This window comes from Fulmarus glacialis, unplaced genomic scaffold (assembly GCF_000690835.1).
Source record: "Fulmarus glacialis isolate BGI_N327 unplaced genomic scaffold, ASM69083v1 scaffold15975, whole genome shotgun sequence".
Taxonomy (NCBI): Eukaryota; Metazoa; Chordata; class Aves; order Procellariiformes; family Procellariidae; genus Fulmarus; species Fulmarus glacialis.
Genome location: NW_009211304.1, coordinates 155 through 24,894, shown reverse-complemented (window position 1 = coordinate 24,894; position 24,740 = coordinate 155). Strand labels below are relative to the sequence as shown.

The 24,740-nt window shown below is 36.1% G+C and overlaps 1 protein-coding gene across 1 annotated transcript; it reads left to right on the top strand.

Annotated features, from left to right (window-relative positions):
• The first annotated feature begins 558 nt into the window (after positions 1-558).
• Positions 559-18,193, top strand: SNX2 (sorting nexin 2). The gene is made up of 13 exons (XM_009577502.1): positions 559-732; positions 2,012-2,078; positions 2,289-2,332; positions 2,424-2,565; positions 6,004-6,082; positions 9,282-9,364; positions 10,637-10,743; positions 10,971-11,064; positions 12,842-13,047; positions 14,049-14,192; positions 16,632-16,712; positions 16,820-16,891; positions 17,713-18,193. The coding sequence occupies exons 1-13, from the start codon at positions 679-681 to the stop codon at positions 17,761-17,763; spliced, it is 1,224 nt and encodes a 407-aa protein (XP_009575797.1). The 5' UTR covers positions 559-678; the 3' UTR covers positions 17,764-18,193.
• Positions 18,194-24,740: the final 6,547 nt, after the last annotated feature.

Here is a 24,740-nt window from a genome sequence, read left to right as displayed (position 1 = left end):
GAAGATAGATAGAAACTAAAGATAGTCTTACTAGTCAGAATGTCTTACCTGCTAATATTTCTATTTTACAGGTTGTGGGCTTTTGGTGGGGGCAGGGGTGTATTACGGTTGTGTAACTTCATTTAACACATGGCTTAGTCTGCTCAGTTATCAGCCTATATGACTGTATCAGCTGTTGTTCAGACTGCAAAAACTGAAATTGGTACAGCTGCTGAAAAAGAGCTGCTTGTGTGGTAAAAAAATTTCATTAGTTTTCACAATATCTCATGCAGAAATAAATGACTTATCACTTGTCACTACTTTAAAAGACTCTTTACCTAACAATATATTAAAAAAAAATTGCAATATCAATCTTACTTTAACCCGTTATGCACTAGAAGCTCAAATGTCACATCTAGTTTTAGCTATGTATTGAAAGAAATTATCCGGAACAAATGGATGCTATTTACAGATGATCTTATTAAACTTGTATATCATCATTTTTTAGTGTGCATGTTTGTTATCTTTGTGATGCACATCCCTCTCTATTGCACAAAAACTTCTTTGCTAACTCAAAATGTTTACCTAGAAGCTACAGAAGAAGTTTCGCTGGACAGTCCAGAGAGGGATCCAATACTTTCACCAGAACCTACTCCTGCCATCACTCCTGTTACACCTACTACATTAGTAGCTCCCAGAATGGAATCGAAAAGCGTAACACCCCCTGTGATTTTTGATAGATCCAGAGAAGAGGTACGCAGTAAGCTTCCAAATTATGGAAATGTCTCGTTTGTTTTTTGCAGTTTTTTCTTCTTTTAAAATGGCAGTTCCTAAATGTTGACTCACAGGATCATCCTTTGCTAAGGGGAAGTATATAAAAGAAAACCAATTCTGTTTATTTTGCATATAAAGTTTACTATAAATTTGACTCATGAAAATACCATAACAATTAATTACTTAGGTGATTATATTGGAGATCTGTAGTGTGAGGAGTAAGATGCTCCATTCCTTCAGAATAGATACTGTAAAAGCGTATGTAGGAGCAAGCCGTGATCTTGATACAGGGGAAATGTTAATGATGTATAATAACTCTTAGTAGAATGTTACAGGTTTCAACTTGGATTTCTGAAGCTGTTGTTAATGGGGAAATGGAGGAAGCAGTTGTTAGCATTATCCTTCATGCTAACAAACAGCTGAGGCTAATGGTAGTTTTAACATTGCTATTTACATTTGGCATTCCATTCAAAGCCTGGGCATTGCCGAATGCCATTCATTCTGGAGTGTTCTCTTACTAAACAGTGCCTCTGCTAAATGAGTTTGCAAGCAAGACTTGCCTGTGACTTGATGATGGCTGCTTCCCCAGATACTGCAAGATGGCATTTTTTTCTGATTTTCCCTCCCTTGAGCCCTGGTACACTGTCCCTTCTGCCACGGTGTTCTTTAAGATCTCTGTTTTTATCAAACTTACGTATATTCGTGAAAGTTTACAAAATTTTGCATGATTAGAGCTCAAGCAAGTATCAGAAAATTCTCTGTTACTTTTCCCTTCCCAAGCTCTTCTGCTACAGATACCGTTAATAAAAAGGAATATCTGTCCTTTGATTAGAGGCATATAGAAACTAAAGTGGTTTTTGAACCATAATATCTGCTGGCATTGGAGGAGGTACAATGAACGTGCCCCTAGGATAAATATTTGAGGCCAACAAGTCCTGAGAAAAGGCTGCCATACTAAAAGCTTTTGCAGGAAGGCTCAAAAATAAATAATAGAATCATTTAGGTTGGAAAAGATCTTTAAGATCATTGAGTCCAATCATGAACCTAACACTGCCAAGTTCACCACATGAACTTTGCTGCAGTGACAATCCATGTTAGAAATTACATTCACTTAACATTGGATGGTGGGTCAGGAAGGATTTTTTAATTATACAAACATACTGACTTATCATCCTCCTTCCTCTATACCCTTATCCTTGTAACCATACATAATATGAATGCACATTACCTTGTTAAATATGGCATATCTTTTTCCTAGATTGAAGAGGAAGCAAATGGAGATTTGTTTGATATAGAAATCAATGTATCAGACCCAGAGAAAGTTGGTAAGTTCCTGGAGCCTAGTAAGTCAGATGGTAGACTGTCTTATCCCTTGAAGACTATTCTGATATTTCAGCGTGATTTCTTACTCAGTTATCTTTTGGCAGGTTTTTAGTATCTAAATGGAAAGCTATTTAATGTATATTTTGGAACAAAAAGTGTGTAGAGGGATTAAAATAACTTGCCCTAGGATAAGTATCTTAATTTTCTTACAGGAGATGGCATGAATGCTTATATGGCATACAGAGTAACAACAAAGGTAACTAGTGCAACAAATATTTGCAGATAACTTTGTATCATAGCTGAGTAGATGGATCAGTAATTGATAACAATTTTTTTTTTTTTTAAAGACATCGCTTTCCATGTTCCACAAAAATGAATTCTCTGTTAAAAGAAGATTCAGTGATTTTCTTGGCTTGCACAGCAAATTAGCAACAAAGTACATGCATATCGGTTACATTGTACCTCCAGCTCCAGAAAAAAGTATTGTAGGTAAGTATAGTTCCCGTGAAGTTGATTTTAAGCATGTCATTTAAGTACTGTAATACAAATTAAGTATTTTAATATCTGTTGGGCTTGTAAAATAAATATTTTCTGCACAAATATTTCTTACTGCTTATCAAGTGGTCCAAACTATTAAATACTCTTCCTGTTCTGTATTTTGAAGAAGTTCAGGTTAAATTGGAAAGATATGTACTGGCCTCTTCCTAACTCAGACCAGTGTTGATAATAAAAAGGACATTTGTCTTAATATGTGGCCTTCTGCTTCTTATCTGTCTTTCTTTCTTCACTGTTGCCCTTCAAGAGCTGATTAGTCTATCAAAACAAAGATGTTAACTTATGCTGTTATCAGTTGCCTGGAAGATACAGAGCTTCATAGGTACTCCACCTCTCTAATACTTCAGTCTGTTTCTTTTGGTCACGGTGAATGCTAAAACCTCTAGTTAATTCTCCAAAGTTGTAATTCAGAAATCACTTTTGAGTGAAGCTAGTCTTCATGAATGCCTTGAAGGATCAGATTCTTTCTCCATGAGCTAAGAAGTATGCCTGATGCATGAGCTGTAAGTAGTAGAGGTTCTTTCAAAATAACTAAACATTTAAAACAGTAAAACCTGTTGAAGTCTTTTGGCTTACCATATAAATAAGTAATTGGACTCTAGAATACTGTTTGGTATGTAGGGAATGGCAGGACTTTTTCAGTAGTTTAGTCTGTAAAGCTATTCAAAGCAGCAGCTTTTCATATAAGTAGGAATAGGCAGACTGAGTAGATGTAGGCAGCAGAAAGCTTGAGAAAATTTTCCTTTTAATTCTATGGAAAAGCCCTGCATTTTTCAGTTTGTAAGATTGAAAATTTGATCTGAATTTCTCGTAGTTCTTGAAAGTAATGTATGATCCTTAAAAGACGTGTAGATGAGGCGCTTAGGGACATGGTTTAGTGGGCATGGTGGTGTTGGGTTAACGGTTGGACTTGATGATCTTAGAGGTCTTTTCCAACCTTAATGATTCTATGATTCTATGATCCTGTAATAATCAATTTTTCATGTTACAAAAATAAGTTTAATTACAAATGTTAACAGAGCTTATAAAGATGGAGTGAGGCTTCCAATCATGTCCTTTGGATGATACAACATTTAAGGCATTTATGACAGTGTGCTGTTACATGGAATGTAGTACTTGCATCACAGTCAAATTCATCTGTAAGACAAAGCTTGGACTGGATTTGAGGCACCACTTGAGCAAAACCAGCATTAAATATTGATACACCTGGAAGTGTGTAAAATGGTGGAACTTACTGCAGTGTAAGCAAGCACTGGCTTGTACAGGGACTTTGTTAAGCTACAGATAAGTTGGGAAAACTCACAGACTCTGTAGGACATTTTCCAAAGAGCATGAAACTCCTGCTTTAAACTTTAACTTCAGTGCAGAGGTGGTATTTAGTTCTGTCCAAAAATATGTAGTCCATACATTTCTAATTCCGGAGAAAAGAAGGGATTCTAGGCTGATTTAAAAAGAGGCATCTTAAAGCAGAGAGCTGGCAAAACAGCTGAAAGTAAGATGACATATTGTGTTTACATCACACGTGTTTATTTTTAAAGTCTTAATACGAAATGTCATACATTCAATGTTATGCGGTGTGCATTGTGCAAAAGTCCTTAGTCTTTTCATTCTGTTACACTGTTGATAATGCCTGGAGTTTTAAGCTCCAGCTGTATTTTGGTGATGGGTGGGAGGGATGGCATTTCAGACCTTAGCCACAAATTCAAGTGGTCAATTACTGACTGTGGAACAACAGGATAAAACTGAGTCAGTGGTGAGCTAGAGTTGGACATTCATCCAAACTGCTTCACGACTTACATATGTGTGTTGGAAAATCATGTTTTCTGTTTTTAAAAAAATAATCTATTAAGTCATGGATCCTTTCCTGTGACAGAGTAGAGTGCTTGGGCTACAGAAGTAGCTTTTATCCTTGCATTTCAATAGGCTTATATTAGCAGAGGAAGAAACCTGACATGATATCTAGAAATAACTGTCAATATCACAAGTTAGGAACTCCTCATATTGGTCATTTGATTACATATTCAGTTTTTTCCCTATGAACTTCTGTTGCTATCAAATGTGAAGGATCTTTTGTATTAATCTGCAGCATTTCATGCTTTCTGCAGTGAAATATTTGCAGTGAAATATTAATGAATAGTAATACTCTAATGCAAAAAGATGAGGCATGTGAATTACCTCACCTTTGTTTGAATACTTTAATCCTTGTACTTAAAGACATACTTGATTTTACAGATAAATTTGTGGATTTACAGTTAACGCTACACTGTGTAGTGTACCTTTCAGAAAAATGCCAATTGGACTTATTTTCATCATGTTACAGAGAAAGGAAAAACTAAGGCTGGTTAAGGGTCCCTCCTTGTTCCTGTAAGGATGCTGTTTGTCCCCTCCGTGGGTTACTGTGTGAAACTTCTAAAGCCAGAAGGGAGATCGGGTGAGGAACAACTTTGGCAACTGTTGACCTGGCAGGTCACAGAGTACATACTCAGAATCTCAGACTTAGAACTGGAGAAGCACAGAACTAACACAGCAGCAATACACTACAGATAGAAATAAGATGTTTGGACTGTATCATAACATACCTCTCCTGTGTTTTAGGAAATAAGAATAATTGTGAATGTTCAGTGTTTCGTGGTGTTTTTGATAGTCTTCAGGTTCCTAAACTCTCTGAGTTTGGGTCTTTAGCATGAAAAATATTGACCTCAGTCTGACAGTTTTAGAGTTCTGTTGTGTGTTCTGTTGTGTGTTTCCCATACCACGATGCATTAATAACTCTGGCTCCCCTATCATAGTTTTTTCGCCACTCTTTCTTGGGCAGAGGAAGCAATGTAAAGCTGCATACATTTTATTCTACTAAATTTATTCTCCATTCAGTTTGTAGTTGTTCATGTGCTTCAGAATTTTCAGAGCTGGTTAGTTTGCCTTAGTTGACTAACAAACTTTTAGTTTTAGAACTTAAAAAAATAGTGGAAAGAAAATACTGGTAATAAGCTTACCAATTAATAGGCTTATAACCTGAGATTTTTTTTTCCTGTTCTGCTTTATTTGGCTAACTGTTTTCTTCTTCTGAACATGAGTGACCAGTAAGACTCTGATCTTCATTTAGATTGTCTTCATAAATGCAAATTAAAGTAGTTTTGTATAACTTTTATTCACAATTAATCTATTACAGGAAATTGCAGATTTCACGGAGCTGCTTCCACAAAACCATGCAGGATCTAGTGTTGATGTTTTTTCAGTTCCTGTGTAGTGTTTTTCATTGTAATTTGACTTAAATACATAAACTTGGGTGAGCTTTATCTTCTAATCACATTGGTTATGTTAATGATTTATTTATGATAAAATAAAATCAATATGATTCCATTTTCTTCAAAGGCATGACCAAGGTTAAAGTAGGCAAGGAAGATTCTTCATCTACTGAATTTGTAGAGAAAAGAAGAGCAGCTCTAGAAAGGTAATGTATGTATCTAACTAAAACTTATTTAGCCTCAGAGTGACTTGTAATATACTACATGGGCTCTGTAGCTGGGGTCTGGGCCATCCGTACTTAGATTCTGGAGGCTGTATGCAGCTGCCAAATTTTTGTGTAGAAATGGAATAATTCCCATTAATAATGGGAAATGTAGCCTTATTCATGGACAGGATTATAGTTAACTCTTTTCAAACTGGTTGGTGCTTAAAATTGAGATTGCAGAGATCCAGTAAGTAGAACTTTCGTTATCAGCTTACTTAGGCATTTTGGGTTTAAGGCAGGGAGATGGGTGAAAGAGACCTTCAGTCACTTGAAAGTAAAATGGCCGCCTGATGACTTACCGTACATTGATGTGACTAGCTGTATTTTGGCATAAGAGATATTTGACCTCTGTCACCCAGCACTGGTATATAACTAGTTCAAGTATCTTCGCTGTGGATAGGTACTGTCATTGATATACTGCATCATTTTCCCCTGTTGATATGGTTAGTAAAGCCTTTAGAAAGTAACTAGTAAAACTTTTACAAGCATACAGCCCTTATTTTGGTATGATTTTATAATATGCCCATTGCTGTGATGCAATTGCATCATACGAGAAAAATACACCATATAACAGTTTCAGTTAAACTAGAAAATTAACAAAAGTCAAAGGTTTTAGATTGTATGTTGAAAGACCTATGTAACAGATAATGTATGAAGCTCTTGAACTTACGGAGTTCTAGAGCCAATCTTAAAAAAACTCTTCAGAATCCTGTTCCTAATATCTTTCCATTTCCTAAGTAACAGAGGAAAATCTGAATTGATGCTGAACCTCAAAATACTGATAGGTTGTTCTGTCTTAGTTATCTGTTACTGAAAATTGGCATATAGCTTAACATTTGCCACTTAAAATTGCACCCAGAAGTTACTGAAGTTGTTCTGTCACTTGGAGCGGAACTGTGTGAAACACGTTCTGGTTATACAACCAGTGTATTGCTAAAGGAGTGGTGCTGTGAGATATGAAGACTTGGAATAACAGCTGGGATTAGAGTAATTGGGCTTAGATAACTGAAGAGATACTTGACACAACTTTAGGTCTCTATAATAGAGATGACTAGTTTCCCTCTTGGTTGCTTACTTGAACCACAGATGTAGGATTTAAAAAGTTTAATTCACAAGCTTTTGTGTGTGCGCTGTTTTTTCATTTATTTGTTAAAGGAGTTACACTAGCGTACCACTTGTAGTGGATGTTGAGCACTCCTCCCATACTGGGGAATGGACTTCTCAGGACTTTTGACAATGTTGGGAAGGCTTCACAGTATATTCCATTTGTTTTTTTTAAGAAAGACTATGAATATTTTATCTTGCAAGGAGCAAATTTTTCATCATGCCAACTTTAGCTGCCTTTTCCTTTCAGAATCAAAAAGTTACCTACCTGCCAAGGTGTTCAAATAATATTTAGAGGCAGTGGTTCTGTTGCTCTTGCCTAAACCTGAGGAATAAATGTTAATATTCCCCAGAAAGTCAGACCAAAGAAATTGCTTCAATTTGCTCTTTTTTGAACCAAGAACTATGGGGAAGGTGGGCAGGAAAGCAATGTACCTTGTTAGTTGAGGTCATTAAAATTCATGCCCTAGAATAGTGAACTCACATACTACAAGTCTGCCTGCCAGGTGTCCTCAAGCACATTGCCAGTTGTCTCTAGTGAAAATGTTAGGAGTCTCCCTTAGAGTAAAAGTTATTCTCTAGCAGCAGATTTCTAAAGAAAAATCGCTTTGGTTGCTTGCCACATTAACTTTAACTTGTACTTGCTACTAGGTATAGAACAAGCAAGGAAAAGTTGAGCAATCTAGTGTATAATATAGTTTCACTGCAACCCTTAGCTTCTTTAGGAAGAAAAATAAGGATCTGATGGCCATGCCTAATGAAAGATGGAAAAAATACATTACATTTACAATATCAATATACTCAGACTTTCAGTTAAAAGTCCCAGCCCACATGACTTTCTAGGACAGTTTCTAAGCAATTTGTGAATGTAGCGGGGATGTTCTGGTACTTCGCAGCTGAGGCTTGAGCAAAACTAAAGCTTTGCAAAAAGTAGTGTGCTGTTGATAGTATTCTGTCACTGCATCTTAATTGGCCATTACACATACTTTCCTATATTCCTGTGATCTTTTGGGGTACTAGATTTCTATAAAGCATTCATGGAAACATCAGACACTTTCCATTAATACGGAAAAAAAATCAGTTATGACAAACTTGCAGCAGTCTTTAGTGGAAGACAAACTTGCAGAAGTTTTTAGGGGAAGACTACTGTTGAAATTTCTCTCTTCGACTCATATTTGTTCAATCAAGAGTTTTTAGATCTAAGCAGAAACGCAAAAAATTGCAAAGGGAACGAGTTGCATTGATCCCACCCCCCCCCAGAGGATGAGTCCTTTAGAACTTATATGGGTTGAAGACTTTAGTCTAGCCAGCAAATAAATAGTTCACACCTAGAACGTAATCTGTTCACTTCTCCAAGATTTCCTTTAATTCTAGAATAAGTTAGCCAGAATTAACTGTAACAAAAGCCTGTCCACTGCACTGTACAAGAATGTTTAAACAAGCTCATCTATTTTTTTCTGGCATAAATTGGCTGTTACTACATGAGGAGGACTTCACTCAGCTGTTGAAAATATGAAGTGTAATATTTTATCACTGTGCCACATACAGTTACGGCAGGTCCCAACCTTAAGGAGTTTCTGGTGTAAACAAACTATGTTAGAAACCATTGCCCGCACCTTTCGTGTGTTATGTTGTGGTATGGAGTACATGGGGCTGCATTACTTTCAGTCAGAAGTTCCAGGTTTGTGGCAGCCTTACTGGAGTAAGGCTTCGGTGGATGTTTCAACAGCTTAGTGGTCCTAGCTTGTAAGTCTGTGTAGGACTTAGTGTAAGTGTTTGTTGGAGGAAGGTGACAGAATGCATAAATATGGTTTGAAGAGTCAGCAGAAAGGCAACGGATTGAAGGGCCGTGGAGACTGAACTATCATCCGACCCTTTAGAGAGGTGACATTTTAAGAGTGTTCAAGCCCCGTTAGATAATGAGGGAGGTTGTGTGCTGCATTGTATCCGTTCTTTAGATGAAGGACACTTTCCAGTGCTGTCAGGCAAATTAAATTTGTTTTGTTATCTAATATTTTAATTTTTAAAATCATAGGTATCTACAACGAACAGTAAAACACCCAACCTTGTTACAAGATCCAGATTTAAGACAGTTCTTGGAAAGTTCTGAGGTATTTAAGTTCTTTTAAGTTCTCCTATTTGTTTCTAGATATGGTAACCTACAAAGCAATATATTCTCATTGTATTGACACCTAATCCCCTAAATTCATAGGAAATCAAATTGGATTGTACCCTTCATGGGACAGAATGGCATAGGCTACTTAGGTAACGGTGTGCCTCTACCTCTGATAAAACTTAAGAGTGGTAGTGACCAAAAGTTATTTGCTGTTCAGTGACTTCTCAAGCAAGTTGGTCTGTCCAGTTCTGAGTGAAGCTTGTCGTGCATAGTGAAAAATCCATAATTTATGTTACTGATTGTTAAGTAAGATCAAGAATTAAACTGGCTTGAAAGCAGCTCTCTTGCCTCTAGGAGTCCAACTTGAGGTGTATTAGTAGGATAAAGTGAAAACGCTAGCAATGCTGCTGGCCAGGCTAGATGTTTTGTGAATAGAGGACTTCGGTCACCTGTGCTATCAATCTGGCACCTTTCATGATATTAAATACATTGTTAAAGATACATGATATCTCTTTATAAATATGCATAGTGGATTCACTGTAACACTGAACTGGCCAATGTCAACATCTTAGTTATACTAATAAGTCACAGACCTCACTACTGACAAAAGCATCATTGATAGATAACTTACTGTGGATTTGTCAATGCTGCTGACAGACAAAACATCACATGAAGGGTAAATGGTCTGACATAGGGGCCACCTTGTATGGCGTATTCAGACTAGCCTGAATAATAATATCAGTTAAATTTAAAGCTTGTTAACTTACCCCTGAGGATTTCTAAGTACCTAAGCAAATACACAGTTCTCCTGATACACATGAGATAGGTTTTGAAATCTGGCCTATATTGAAAAGCAAGAAGACATAAACCTTTTATAATTAGCACACAGTGCAAATCTTGCATTACAATTAGATGTTTTGCAGAATTTCTTCTGTCTCATTTGTTGTAAATCTAAACTCTTCTGTTCCTGTAGTGGCAGTTTGTTCTCTGTAGTATATAGGTGGCTAGTTAGGACCTTTGGCTAGTTCATAATAACTTCAGACAAGTAGGTTGTTTATTCCATTTAAATGTAAAGATGTAGAAGAAAAGTAAATAGTCTATATATTTAAGTTTTCCTCTTGAGAATGTAAAAGTAGTAAATCTGAGAAATTAGATTCCACTATATTGAAACATATAGGAGTAAAGAAAACACTATATCCTTTTCTTTCCCCTTTGTGCCCAGTTAAACCTCCATCCTTTTAACCAGTCTGTTTGCCCTTATTTGTCATTCAATTGAGCGGTTAACACCCAGGCTCTGAGTGGAGCGGGAATATTGAGGATGGTGAACAAGGCTGCCGACGCTGTCAACAAAATGACAATCAAGATGAATGAATCGGATGCAGTAAGAGCTGATTTTTCGGCTTGAATAATGAGACGAATTAATGAGCCTCAACAATTGCATTTTAAAGCTGTAGAAGTAGAAAATGGGTTATTAATTGGCTTATTGGCTTGAATTCTTAACTGTATCAGTTGACCATCCTGGCAGTACGTGGATAATTTGCTTCTTTAAAACCAGAAATGTTGTTGGTAATCTAATTTGTAATGCTTGACTCTCTCATCTTTTGTCAGTGGTTTGAAGAAAAACAGCAGCAATTTGAGAATCTGGATCAGCAACTTAGGAAGCTTCATGCCAGTGTTGAAGCATTAGTCTGCCACAGAAAAGGTAACTCTACTTTTATGCTGCATGAACCAAAGTGCTTAGAACTTTAGGAAACCGTGATGAAACAAGAGCTTAGTATGTCAGAGCTCTTAACTAATTAATAGAGTATTTTAATGCAAAAATCTTCTAATTGTACCTTTTAGTTTAAACTGCTTTAGCGTTTTTATACACCTGTTCTTAATCTTAATTTTAACCAGAATAGTTGTCATTCCTGAAGTTACTATATTAATTTAGCATCATTTTATTTCTTGCAGAGATTCAATACCATACCTAACAAGTGATTCTACTACAGTAGACATCCATAAATGTATCTCTAGGTTTCATGGCAAGAGTAATTTCCTTATGAACAAAAAGTGGCTGCATAAATCCATTTAAACAACTTTTGGTTCAGTATTGCCCTGTTAACTGAGTTTAAGCTCTTAAACAGGAATTTACTATTCTTAATTTGGTTCACGTAATGATACATCATCAAGCTACTGTTAAGGTAAACTTTTCTGGAAAGATCAGTAGTCTCAGAATATCAGCTTTTGGTTTACTTATTTTAGAGAGAAGCAAAGCCTGTAAGTTATATTTTAATCACCTGTGCTGCTGTTTTATCAATGATTGCCTTCCATCAGATGATTTTAAAAAAAAAACAAAACACCAAAACTTCGATTTGTAGTTCAAGGAAGACCATAAATGTGCCTTCTGACATGACTGTATTATATTAAACTATGGCGTCACGTTTCAGGTCTACACTTTCAAAAGTACGTGAAAATTTCATAAGCTGCTTTCTCATAACTGTATCGGAATTACTCCCTGTAGTAAAAAATCTTTGGCCAGATGTTCTCAAGACTATAGAGTATTTTAAGAAGTAATGGAAAATCTAAGTGTTTGTTTACTGTTGATTTGACACCTGCTCATAGATTTGAAGAAGTGTTTATTTTTTTTAAAGAGTTGTGTTTAAATTGTAAGGGTTTTAAATATCCAAAGACATTTTGCTTCTACAAACATTTCTGGTGTTTTGATGATTCTGCAGAAGCAGCACAGTTGCAAACAAACCTCTACTTTTAATCCTAAAGTAATTTGGATTAAACATTTGTTCAAAGGTCTTTCATAGGACTTAACTTTGTACAGGATGACTTACATGGGATTTCATGAGACAGTTGCCCTAGTATTTGTTAATAAATAAGCTCAAAACTTTACCTTCATAGATGCCAGCCATGCTAGTATGTGTTTTTTTTTTTTTTTCTTTTAAGGCATGTCAGAATGTGGCAATACATTACAGTATGCACAGTTAAAGGTACTTAGTCAGTAAAACAGTCCAACAGAATAAATTCCACTCATGGGGGTGCTGGTTTTGTGAAATAGTTGGGTTTTTCCCCACTTTGAACTGCATGGAACAACTGTGCTATAGACGTGTTAAAATTGTTTTGAATTTGCTCTGTAGGTGACTTGGCTTTTGTTTTGTGAGCTTGCATTTTCTCTGAACTAGGCAGTTGGATAATACTGAAGTGACAGTTTTTTCCATGTCTTTTGCTAGGTAGAGTAGGCATGACATGAACAGGCTCAGCAAAACATTTACTGATGGAGAGTTGTTTTGTGCAGCAGTTTTTCCGCTAAATGTGGTTTCATTGTGATCTTGTGTATTTTATCATGAGCTTTAGGAAATAGAGCTTGTATTTTTCAGTTGGTGAAGTTAGGGTTGAAATAGGACAGAGGTCTCTGCTCCACTGATCTATTCTGCAGAGTAAGATAACAAGTTAACTACATTGTATTGAATATTACTCCTGCATTTCAGAACTTTCAGCCAACACAGCTGCCTTTGCTAAAAGTGCTGCCATGTTAGGTAACTCTGAAGACCACACTGCTCTGTCTAGAGCTTTGTCTCAGCTTGCAGAGGTTGAGGAGAAGATAGATCAATTGCATCAAGAACAAGCTTTTGCTGATTTCTATGTGTTCTCAGAACTGCTTGGTGATTACATTCGTCTCATTGCTGCAGTAAAAGTGAGTACTACTAGGAAAAATACTGGGTTTTGTGTTTAAAGTCACATTCCTCAACTTGATGATTTAGAGTAAATGCATTTGCACGCATCATAACACAGTTAAGACTAAGTTTTTGCCTGAAGTTCTAGCTGAGTAAAATGAATGCATTCCAATGATGAAAATGGTTGTGATCAAAAATGGGAATGGATTAATAAGATCCAGACAAAATGTGAACATCATCTACTTTGAGCAGTACTAATTGTGCACAGTATTTGGGGACACCATACACTATGTGTCCAAGCATACTGTACTTGTTTCTTTCAGGTTACTTATTTTTACAGTACGCTCATAAATTTTTGAGAACATAATTTGGCCATATTTGGTAGGTAGCCAATAGTTTCTGTAAATAAGAAACAAATGCAATTTGTGAATCTACATCTCATTAAAGAAAATACTCAATTTTGGTGTAAGTCACGCTGTACAACATGATTAGGTTTTGACAGGGGAAGTGGTGTCTACGAATTTTATGTATACAGAAGTGTCTTTGAACTTGCCAAGTTGTTGGGAGTATATATGTTTCTTTTTTTTTTTTTTTTTCTTTTTTTAAATATGTATACTTTAATTCTGCTACCTTACTCCATTGCTAACAAAAATGTATTGCTGAATATGCATGTAATCCATATGCACGAAAATTCGCTAGAATCTGCGTTTAGAGAAGTATTTGCATATTAGAGCAATTTGTAGTGGTTGTTTTGGTAGTGTTTTGACAGAATGAGGAACATAAAATGGTTTGGGGCACTAAGGTGTCTCCTCTGAAAAGGATTCTTGAATACCCTGTTATTCATGGAAGGTATTGAGCTGTGCAAGCATGCTGTCAAATGAAATGCAAGAAGACGTGGTAGACACAGTGAGCTTTCTTTGAGTATACTTGTTCCAGTTTTATCCAGAATTACCTTTTCCTACTAAGAATTTAGATAGCTCTAACAATTCTAGTTGTTTAATAAATTTGTGTATCCTTACAGGGTGTGTTTGATCATCGAATGAAATGCTGGCAGAAGTGGCAAGATGCTCAGGTCACTTTACAAAAAAAACGTGAAGCTGAAGCAAAGCTTCAACTTGCCAACAAACCTGATAAATTGCAGCAAGCTAAAGATGAGATAAAAGAGGTAAGGTTATCGGTCATTATTTTGGAGGTCAGACTTTCTGCATTAACTCATTCATTCTGCATTAATGCACTACTTTATACCATTTTTATTTACAAATCACTTACTCATTTGCTGTTTTCCATATTTACTGAAATTGTTAAAAGAAATTTATTTAAAATATTAAATATGCCTAATTTTTATTCCCTGTAAGACCTGTAAGGCAGCTGATACTGTCTCTACAGAGTCTGGGAGATGGGAGGAGGGGAACATGGACAAGTTAAATAATGCTTTTAACTGTTAACAGATCACTTGGGTAGGCAGAGGAGCATCTCTTGGCTTCTAAAGCCAAAATCCAGCTAAGACGACTAATGGAGAACTGTTCCCATGTTTTGCTTAATTATGCAGCATATCTACCCATATATATAAAAGTATGTATATATGGTGTAATTTCAGTAAAAATAAATCTAACATGTTGAAGTGTCATAATTTATACACTTTTTCTATCATGCTTCACTAAGGAAATTGAAGAGGTAGGACAACTTAATTATTTAACATTAATGCATTCTAATTATGCACCAATATTGTCCCATTAAATAATGGGAGAACATCATTGCAGATTTCAAGCTCTCTTACGCAGTTACTTTGTTTGGCTTCCTCATTGGTCACTAACCACATGCTGCTTTGTTCTTTCTGCCCTTCAATATATTTCGCATACAGTGTTGAGAGAAGGTTGTTAGTAAACCCACAATTTGAATGTGCTAATCAAAAGTTATTGCTGCCATTGAAATATGTTCAGAGTTGCTGAACTCTGTAACAATAGTCCTTCAGGCAGAGAAATTGCAAAGTGGAAGCCTACACAGCTTGAGCTTCATCCATTACTTGGTTGCTTTTTGCAGATAAAAGGCCAAAGAACAGTCCTAGAAATACCTTATTGAATAAGGAGAAATTTCTCCTTGTCAGAAACTGTAAGATGGCACACTATTACCCACTATTACGGCATATAGGACTTGGCATTTGGGCATGATGAAACTGGTTTGTTGGATCCATTAGGCCTGTAGAGGCTTTCACTGAAGTCTCAGGCACCTCTACTTGCTGTGGTAGGAAGGCACAGGCAGTCTTGATCTATCTTTTCCTTCCCTGAATTTTGTGTTGTTTCAGTTATTAGATAACTCTTCAGGCTGTTCTTCTGTGAAGGACATCCTATTATAACTTACTGCATAGCTTCGTAATGTATATCTGAAAAGGCAATAAGGGAGCTCTGAATAAATATAAACTAAAAATATAAATATGTAGATATTTATTGGAACATAGATGATGTATCATCTCGTATCACAATAGTAACTTGACACTGCACCACAAAATGCTTTTGTGAATAAATAGCACCACTGGATGCTAGCAGAATTATGCTGTATTGAAGTATGTTGCTTCCCTGCTGCCTTTTTCTAAGGAAGATAAGTGTTACTGGATATATTGGCTCCCATGACTCAGTTAATATGTTGAGATGAACCGATAGAGTTGCATTTTAAACGTTAGCCTGCATGCATCTGAAGTGTGAGGCTGATAGTTTTTTCACAGTATATCTATTCAGCTTAGCTTAAATTTAACAATATAATAAGCGTGTAAAAGCAGTATAAGGTACTGTAGATGATGATGATCTCTTATTGTGTAGCTGGATGTCTTTTCCCATAAATTAAGGAGAAACATAACCTAGTGTCATGTATTGTTACATGAATGCCACACTCACAATATGGCAAAATTCCACAAGCAACATCACTTCCTCTGAATTTTCCTTTTGTGCTCTACTTACCTGCAATAACTTTTCTACTCCTGCTTTCTGTGAAAACGGTTCCCACTGAACAAGAAAGCATGTGCTTTGGCTTGCCTAAGCAACATGCATTCTGACTGGAAAGCCAATAAACATGTCCTCAATACCTTGTCATCTGCAACAGAAATATGATAGAGATGGCCATAGGCAGAGATGAAGATCTAGTCATCTCTTCTGGGATTAGGAAAGTACAGGGAGCTAACTTTTGAGACTCTTCCACACTTGATTGGCCAGGTAGTCACAAGAAGCTTACAGGTTTAGATTCCTATTATAGCAGGGTTTGTAAACAGAATAGCGGGTAAAGCTGTAGAGATCCTTTTTTTTTTCCCCTAAAGAATCTTTAAAAAATGTTATTAAGTGTTCCTTAATAGCAATACTAAGATATTTTTACATTTCATCTACAGATAACATTACCTTAGAGATACCATTGTTTTAACTAATCTGATGACATCCTATTGTACAAATTGTTACTTGGAAATTGTTATTGTAAGACTTTCCCTTAAGTATGCCAAAGAAACAAATAGGTCCTTTTTAGCTCTTGAGTGATTATCACTAATATACTAAAAAAAGTTCAGATACTGATAGACTGAATGGACAACACAAAGTCTTATCTCTGCATGTCTTTCCTTTGCCAGTGGGAGACAAAAGTTCAGCAAGGGGAAAAAGATTTTGAACAGATCTCCAAAACCATTCGCAAGGAAGTGGGAAGATTTGAGGCATGTATAATTTTGTCCAAGTAAATGACAGTTTTACTTTAGATAATATTGACATTCCAAGTAAAATCGGTTAAGAGGTTAATATGCCATAATTTATTTATTAACAGAAGGAACGAGTGAAAGACTTTAAAACTGTTATTATCAAGTACTTAGAGTCATTAGTGCAAACACAACAGCAGGTAAGATAAATTTTAAGTTTTGTACAAGTTAATATTTAATACGTTCCATATTAGGTTAGTTAAAAAAAGACAGGCTTTAAGTATAGCAGTTTCTAAAACATAAAGAACTACTTCCAGTCAGTACTGTATTGGAGAATAACATAGTGATTGCAGTTTCCCAGCTATTGCTACGCTCCCTTGCACAGCTCTAATTCAGCGAAGCAAGGAAGAAGCTCCCTTACGGATATGGGCGAGTGGAGGGTCTTGTCTTTTCTTTCTGAAACTGAAATAATACTTTTCACTTATAGATTGGAGTAAATTGTAATGAATATGTAGTGAGACTTACTGAAGAGACTTGAATACTTAAATGTTTATTGCTCTTTTTAAAAAGTATAAAATATTACCGAATATTGTAAAGCAGTAAAACAGTTTCCAGTGACTCAGAAGTAGACCTTGTTCCCAAAAGAGTGTCTGGAGCCTTTCCTTTGTTCATTCCAGGAATATAGCGCTCCAACTTTTTCTAATTTTGGTGGGGGGGAAGGGGAAAGCACTACCCTTAGAGGTAAAAATAGCAAACTAAGCTTGCAAACAAATTCTGTATAGCTGTATTCTGTAGCATTGTGTTCAATGTGTAGTAATAACTCTGTTGCTATGAGCAGATTTGTGTATTTATTACTTGTATTTTTTCTTGCATTATGTAATAATGTGAATGGATAATATGAAGCACTTATGTTCTTTCTTTGTCTGGTGGAGACAAGTTTACCACAAGAGGAAGAAGGTATATGTGTTTTCTTTTCCAACATTTAGTACTTAATAGTGAGTGTTTTTCCCTTCTCTTCAAGCTAATAAAATACTGGGAGGCATTCCTACCTGAAGCCAAAGCCATCGCCTAAAAGAAGAATATTCCAAATGACAAGACACTCTGGATGTTTGTCCTGGATAAAACTAAATTCCACAGTGAAATCACTTTAAATCATCCAAATAAACCACTATATATTTTATGAATTAACATGTGGCTTTTTTTATATACTACAGCATTTTATTAACAAGCTGCATGTCCTGACCCTCTTTGAAGTGGACTGTGGCATGATGTTCTGCAATACATTGCTGAATTGAACACTATTGTGTCTTAATACTTGCACTACAATGTGCACTGCAAGGCCAGAAAGCTGATATTTTTGTTCTTTACAATACAATGTTCTGTAGTATGTTTACCTGATCTTTATGATACAAATTTAATTGCATCGATTAATGTTCACTTAAACATTCCTGTACAAAATCATGTTTTTGTGATTACAATAATAAAGGGATGTACCTTGTGAAACGTTAAACACTCTGGTTTTGTGTCTGTAGATACTTACTGGTGTTCTTAGAAGTAGCATTTAGAAGAAATTGAGATTATATCAAAGGTAGAATCAACATTTAGTAAAGAATGCTGGAGATGGTATTAAAGATCCACAAACAAGTATTTGTGGTGAGCTATTCTGTTTTTTAATTCTGAATCTCTTCATTACAGGTATTCTTTTGACCTGAAGTTATCACTGCCTTTGTAAACTGTAATGCGTTAATACGCATAGGGTCAAAAGACTGATACTTGGGCAACAGACAGGCATAAACCGAAATATCTTCCAAGTGTTTTACAAAGCTTCTGAAGGGTTAAGGTCACCTGCATGGTCAAATACTGATGTCCTGCTGGACTGATAAATTTCATCAATTGTCTTCAGTGGTCTCAGGATACAGAAGGGAGAAAATCTTGCAATAATTCTGGTAATCAGGGAGGAAGAAAAGGAGGCAATTCAGCTGAGAGCAAGTTAGTTCTAAGGGCTAGCATTCTACTTGGATTTTCTTGAGGAGAAAATACATTTGCAGGGACTGGTTATATCTTCTGTAAGAAATCAGAGCAGCTAAACATTTTTCTGAAATACACAATATTAACATAGGACATGCTCCTTTGTCATTTTAATGACATACCGAGCTTGTCAATGGCACATATTAATATTAATGGCAGGTATTAATATTAACAAAGTTTAGACAAGTGTTAATCATATAAAATACAAGAGAAGGCGTTGCTTTCAGCTAATCATAAGACTGCAGGATAAGCCCATGAATTTGTATTGTTTGTGGTCAAACATAAAAAAACACCCAATGCTATTGCTGAACAGAATGGAAACTTAGATTCAGCTGGAAGATCATACACTCTGATTTATGCAACGAAATTAGTGTAAACTTTCCAGATTAGTGTCTCCTATTGTTTCTATACAGACTTCTGTTGACTCAGTATTTCTAGGAATTTTGAAGGAAACTAGTACAGAAACTGTTGTTTTAAAAAAACACTTATCAAGCCTTTATCAAGCATCTTTTTAAATGGTGAAATGCTAAAACCTTAAGCTTGTAATACCTTGTGCATCAGTGTGTGTTAAGTCATTTAGCTTGTAGCCGGTTTTTTAAAAGCTCAAGTATGCAACAGGTTTATGATGAAAAAAACAAAACACTCTAAGTTAAGTTACCATATACTTACTTGACTTTGGCTTGCTTGGTGCTAATGACAATTGACCAACAGCTCAACATTAAACTTCAGATTTGTTCCAGTGAGAGCAAAAGTGGGTACTTCCAGGATTAAAGACTCAGTTTGGACAAGCAGAGCTCAAAATGGGTAAACATAGACTTTCATGGTCTTTTTAAGTGTTTTTTCCAACTTTCTTAGCTCTTGATCTTTTTTTTTTTTTTTTTTTGCTTCTATCAGGATTAGAATTCCGTTGAATTATGGATCAGATTTCTTGTCTGTCATGAGAGAATGAGAAAAAGCTTTCACATTAGTCTCGTAGCAGGGATTAGTATGACTTTATTTGTCTATACTAGACAACTGAAAATGAGAATGAGTTTTATATGTTTTTTTCTTAAAACTAGAAGCCTGTTGGAGAACAAAAGGATAATAGAATTTCTGGAGTTCAGTGTCATAAAGGCTTGCTAATACAAAAAATTTGTACTCTTTTTTTGCATCACAAGGTTAATTTGAACAGAAGACGCAGATCAGCTGTCACATTTGGCTAGCATAAAACTCATTGTTTCAAGAATCTGTTAATTTATTTTGCGTTTATTCCCCTACATTATGAAGATTGAAGGTTTGCTTGTCGTCTTTCCTAGTATGATTAACATCCATATTAAGAAATGTTTCTCAAGCCAAGTGAACGGAGGTGTTGCTGAACTATTTTCTCTGTGGAGCTCACTACAGGATCTTGTACTAAATTTAAGTGTTGTTTCCCTGAAACTCAAAGCCAGTGTACCACTGAAGAATCACTAGCATGAACAAAATGAATGTTTGCAAAATGGTGAACTGCATTTGGAATGCTGACAAGGTGCTACTGAAGTCTAGCTTACTTTTTGGGTTAAAATAAATTCTGTAGATGTTTACAATTTTAAATCATCTCCATTCTTGTATCCATCATGTCCATGGTGCTTTTTGAATTAAAAACATGACGTGATGTGCCTCAAATTGAAGATATTGTTACGTCTCTTAAACTGACGTTCAGTCTACAATAAGTCTCTGATTCTTTAGTCACTGTCCTTTTTAAAATGGAATATTCTGCTTCCCTATCAATTATTCCTTCTTTTACTTCTAAGTTATTTCCCTGTGAAGGCCTTATATGGAAGTTTGTGTTTTGGCATCTCTGGAGTTCATGCCCCAAATATGTCAGTTTCTTTCATGAGAGATGAGCTGCTGGCTAGTATATCCTGTGCATTTAAGTGAACAGTCAACATCCATTAAAATTATGTGTACAGTGACATGATTGTCTTAAAGAAAAACAAGAAGAAAAAAAAAAAACAAACATTTTTTTTCTGTCCTTCCACTTCAGAGTACAACAGACTGTGTAATAATTTGAATCTGTGGCAAAATAGGAGTCGATTACAACCATGTGAGGAAAAAAAAGTTCAATATTGAAACATGTAAGGAGCTGAAGTTTCAGGTTGTTCAAAATGTTACTTGTTACCTGCTCAGGGGATTCATCCGTTTTTTAAAATTCTTGGCTTCCGTAGTTGAATGGGAGGTGAGTTTGCTAATAAATAAAGTAACTTTTGACTTCACTGCTAAAACACTACTTTTTTTTTTTCCAAATCAGTGAGGATATGACTAACATAGGGAAGAGAGAGAAAATAATCCAAATCTGTTTTCTGTCATTAAGAAAATCTGTCATTAAGAAAGAGGACTCAGAAGAGTATGCAAGGCAGCTTAGGCAGAATCCTTCAAGCAGGATATTTGTATGAAAACTAAAGTAAAAGAAGTATGCAATGAAAATGGAAGGGCAAGAAAAGACTTGAGATAAACCATGTACCTGTTGTTTAGAGACATCAAGGTAAGAAGAGCACAAGGAAGGAAGATAGCACAAATCACGGGAAAGGAAATGCTTTATCTTAGCCTCACATCCAATGTGGAACTTCCAGGGGAGGTCTCAGCAGGGTAGAGGAGCACTGCACCGTATGAAAACTTTCAGTTATCTTACGTTGTGCTAATACATTGATTTTCTCCCCTTACCTCACCCACCCATGTGCACACACACTCGAACTGTTCAGAAAACTACCTACTTAACAGCTCCAAATATTGTGGCTGTTAGGAGAAGTACTGAGGTTTTTATTTGAACATGAGTTCTGTGAACTTGTGTAGAAAACTGACTGACCTTTCCAGAGTTATGATTCTGCCTGTCTTCTTTCCAAGTGGTATTGTTTGTACTCACTAGCTGATGAAAGTGCTTTGTGACGTTTTAGAAACAACTACACCACTTTAAAAAAATGCAGCTAAATCTTTGGGGGAGTGAGGAAGACGTGAACCCCTTAAAAAGCACATGCTGTTTTACTCAAAGTTTTATCAAGTATGTTGAATTTTGAATGCTACTATTTACTTAGGAGACCAATATTTGTAGTATGGTGAGGTGCAAGTTTACTTAAAACCAGTCTTTCTGGTAGCAACTGAAAAATCGGCAGACTGAGGTTGTGATCTTATTAAGGACTATCTCTTTGTTTAATCTGCCTCTTGTTTTGATGTGTACTTTACTTATCACTTTGACAGGAATTTTTATATGCATTTCTCTCCCTACTTCTATTCTGGAAACTAGCCATTCAGAAAGTCCTTGAATCGTGAGGATTAGTGAAAACTGATCTTTCAGAGTTGCCTATGTTCATTCCTTCTCTCCCATGAATCATTCTAGCACGATGAATGCTGAATCCTATAGGAGGAATTGCATAGTGACAGCTTTGTAAAAAAGAAAACAGAAGCAGCCAACAAAGGGGATTTTTTGTTTTGTTTTCAAAAATATATTTCATTTTTGGATAGTCTGAAAGTTTGATTGTGAAAATGCCACATTCTTGTTCAATTATTTAAGTGTGGCATACTTCACTGATTGGACCTGATTCTAAACAGTGATGATTCATAGTTTCTGTAATGATGGAAGGTTAAGCTAGAGTCTAATGACAGGTAACAGTTAAAACTGGAGTATATTTATTCATTTATTTTATGTTCTGGATCAAGTTAACTTAAGCATATAACCCAAGATACTGATACGTGTAACAAAAACCAGTACTGAAGACCAACACCTGCAGTTCCTAGAGGATCTTTGGGGGCCTGCTCAATAGATTAATTTGAAGGCAGCCTATGTGATTGTTACCAGTAGAGCTCAACGCTTTTACAGTTTTGCTTTTAAGATTACTAACATGATTTTAATACATGTTACACCGGTTCAAATCAAGGCACATTTAAAATATATTCTCCTTGCTTTGTTGTTTGTGGGAATCATTGTATCATTTGTGCAATTAGCTTTCAAAAACAATAATCCTGGATGGTTTTCAATGCATGTTGATAGCATTTTATGAATTAATGTTTCTTAAATTTTTGCTCCTCAATATATGAGACAGAAAGACAATCCTTGGCCAGTCAGCCATGTGGAGAAATCCTATTTTTGTCTTTAGATGTAATTTTAAAGATTAGCCAACTAATGATGATATATTGTTCAAATTAAGTATTTAACATTCCCAAACATATTGACGTATTTGAATTCAGCTCACCATGTAATCTTCTTTGTTCCTCTTGGCTGATGCACAGTCAAAAGTTCCATTATGTACTATTGAATTTGAAACCAGATTAATGTCTCAAACTTTTCTTTGTTAATAAGTTATTTGATATTAGGGAGAAAAGTAGCTTTTTGAAATAATTGGTTATTAGATTGCAAACAGCCACAAATAGTGCCCCTATGAAATTCTTCTACTGGCTTCTCATCAGCATAAATGCATTACGCCATAAATGGTGTCATTAGAATTGTCCATCCATTTTGTTTTAGGGGAAGAACAGAAACTAAGCTTAAAGACTGGAGTCTTAACCAGAACTAACAATAATGATAGCATGATAATTATTCTCTAGTATGCCCACATTTACCAGACTGATTAGACTATTATTATATGGCCTGCCTTTCCTTGGGATGATTATAACATATTTATCAGAGTATGCTTCGGGGGAAAATGGGATTCCTTATTCACTCCCTTCAGTCATCACTGTGTTCCAGGGACATGGTCCCTACAGCGAGAGCACACGGGGACTGGAAACCTGTTCGCTCTTGTCACCACTACCACAGACCAGTGCTGGGACTGTCCTGCAGGTCATCAGCAGTTGAGTACACTGGCACAGGAGCAGCATTGTGCAGAAACGAATGCCTGAGGACTATCTTACTTTCATTTCAAGTCATTTTTTGTTATGTGTGGTTGTTACTTTGTTTTAGTTTGGCAAAGTGAACTAGTGTTAGTTTGCTTCAGTCCTCTTGGGTTTAGTCAAAAACCTATTTTGTATTGAATTCTTCAGGTCACAGGTCTTTGCTTAGAGCAAAATATAATTACATTTAGCTGGCAGTAAAACAAAGAGAAATGTAGGGGAAAAGAGCTTGTAATGTTTTTTCCGTTGATCTTACTAGTCTAGAAGGAAGCAAATTAGTTTTCGGAAGACGTTTCAAAAAGCTGATCTTAGAAGCACTGAGATAGCATAACCACAGAGGTCAGCTAAAAGTAATCATTTGTTTTCTCTCCATTTTTGAGGTATATTTTTATACTTGACTCTGCTTATGCAAAATCGAACCCAGCATACAGATGAATTTATAATGGTAGCTACTCTTTAAATGATCAGTGACAGATGGTGAAGTTGCACATCTTAACCATTTAGCCTCTGAGACTCTCCAGCATTCATAAAACCTTGCAAGGTGAGTTTTAAGGTGCTGCTTGTCTAATACTGCTGTGGTCTGTTGTCATTTTGCAGTGCTTCCAAATGGTTTGAAGCTTGGTGTTAGCAAATTTGTGTGAGGTGGGAGTGTTAGTCTGTGCAACAGCATTGCCTAGTAAATGCATCTGGTATTCCACCTTCTGTTTCTGCCTCTATTACTTTTTAAGTCATCACACAGCTGCTTATTTTGGGGAGTAAGAAGTTTTATTTAATTTCCCCAATGACTAGAAATCATTTGCACTTCTCTGAAACGGTTTGGTTTCCTCTGTTCCGTAACGAAGAGGCAGCTTCTCAGGAATAGCCACAATATGGGCGGCTTTCCTCAGTGCTGAACTTTTTTTTTCCTTAATTTCTTGTATCAGTTCACAACAGGCATTATGAAACGTGCTATGTTTGTACAGCTATCGGGAGTTTGTTTACCAAGCAGGCACAGGAAGGGGCTTGAGCCGTGGACTGGATAAATTCATCCCTTTGGAAGTTAATTTCTTTTCTCCCTGTTTTTCCGTGCTCCAAGGCAACACTGCTACCATGGCATACTAAAGTGTAGGTGCTCTCAAACTTTGTATGTAAAAATACGGTGTTTTCACAGGAACCTGCGCTCTTCCTAGCTCACAGCCC

What these genes read in the sequence shown, in the direction of transcription:
- SNX2 (XM_009577502.1), top strand. Translation starts at nt 679, where the DNA reads ATGGAATCGAAAAGCGTAACACCCCCTGTGATTTTTGATAGATCCAGA. An exon ending in GTCTCATTGCTGCAGTAAAA is followed by an intron (nt 13,048 to 14,048) that starts GTGAGTACTACT and finishes GTATCCTTACAG; the next exon opens with GGTGTGTTTGATCATCGAAT. An exon ending in AGGAAGTGGGAAGATTTGAG is followed by an intron (nt 16,713 to 16,819) that starts GCATGTATAATT and finishes ATTTATTAACAG; the next exon opens with AAGGAACGAGTGAAAGACTT.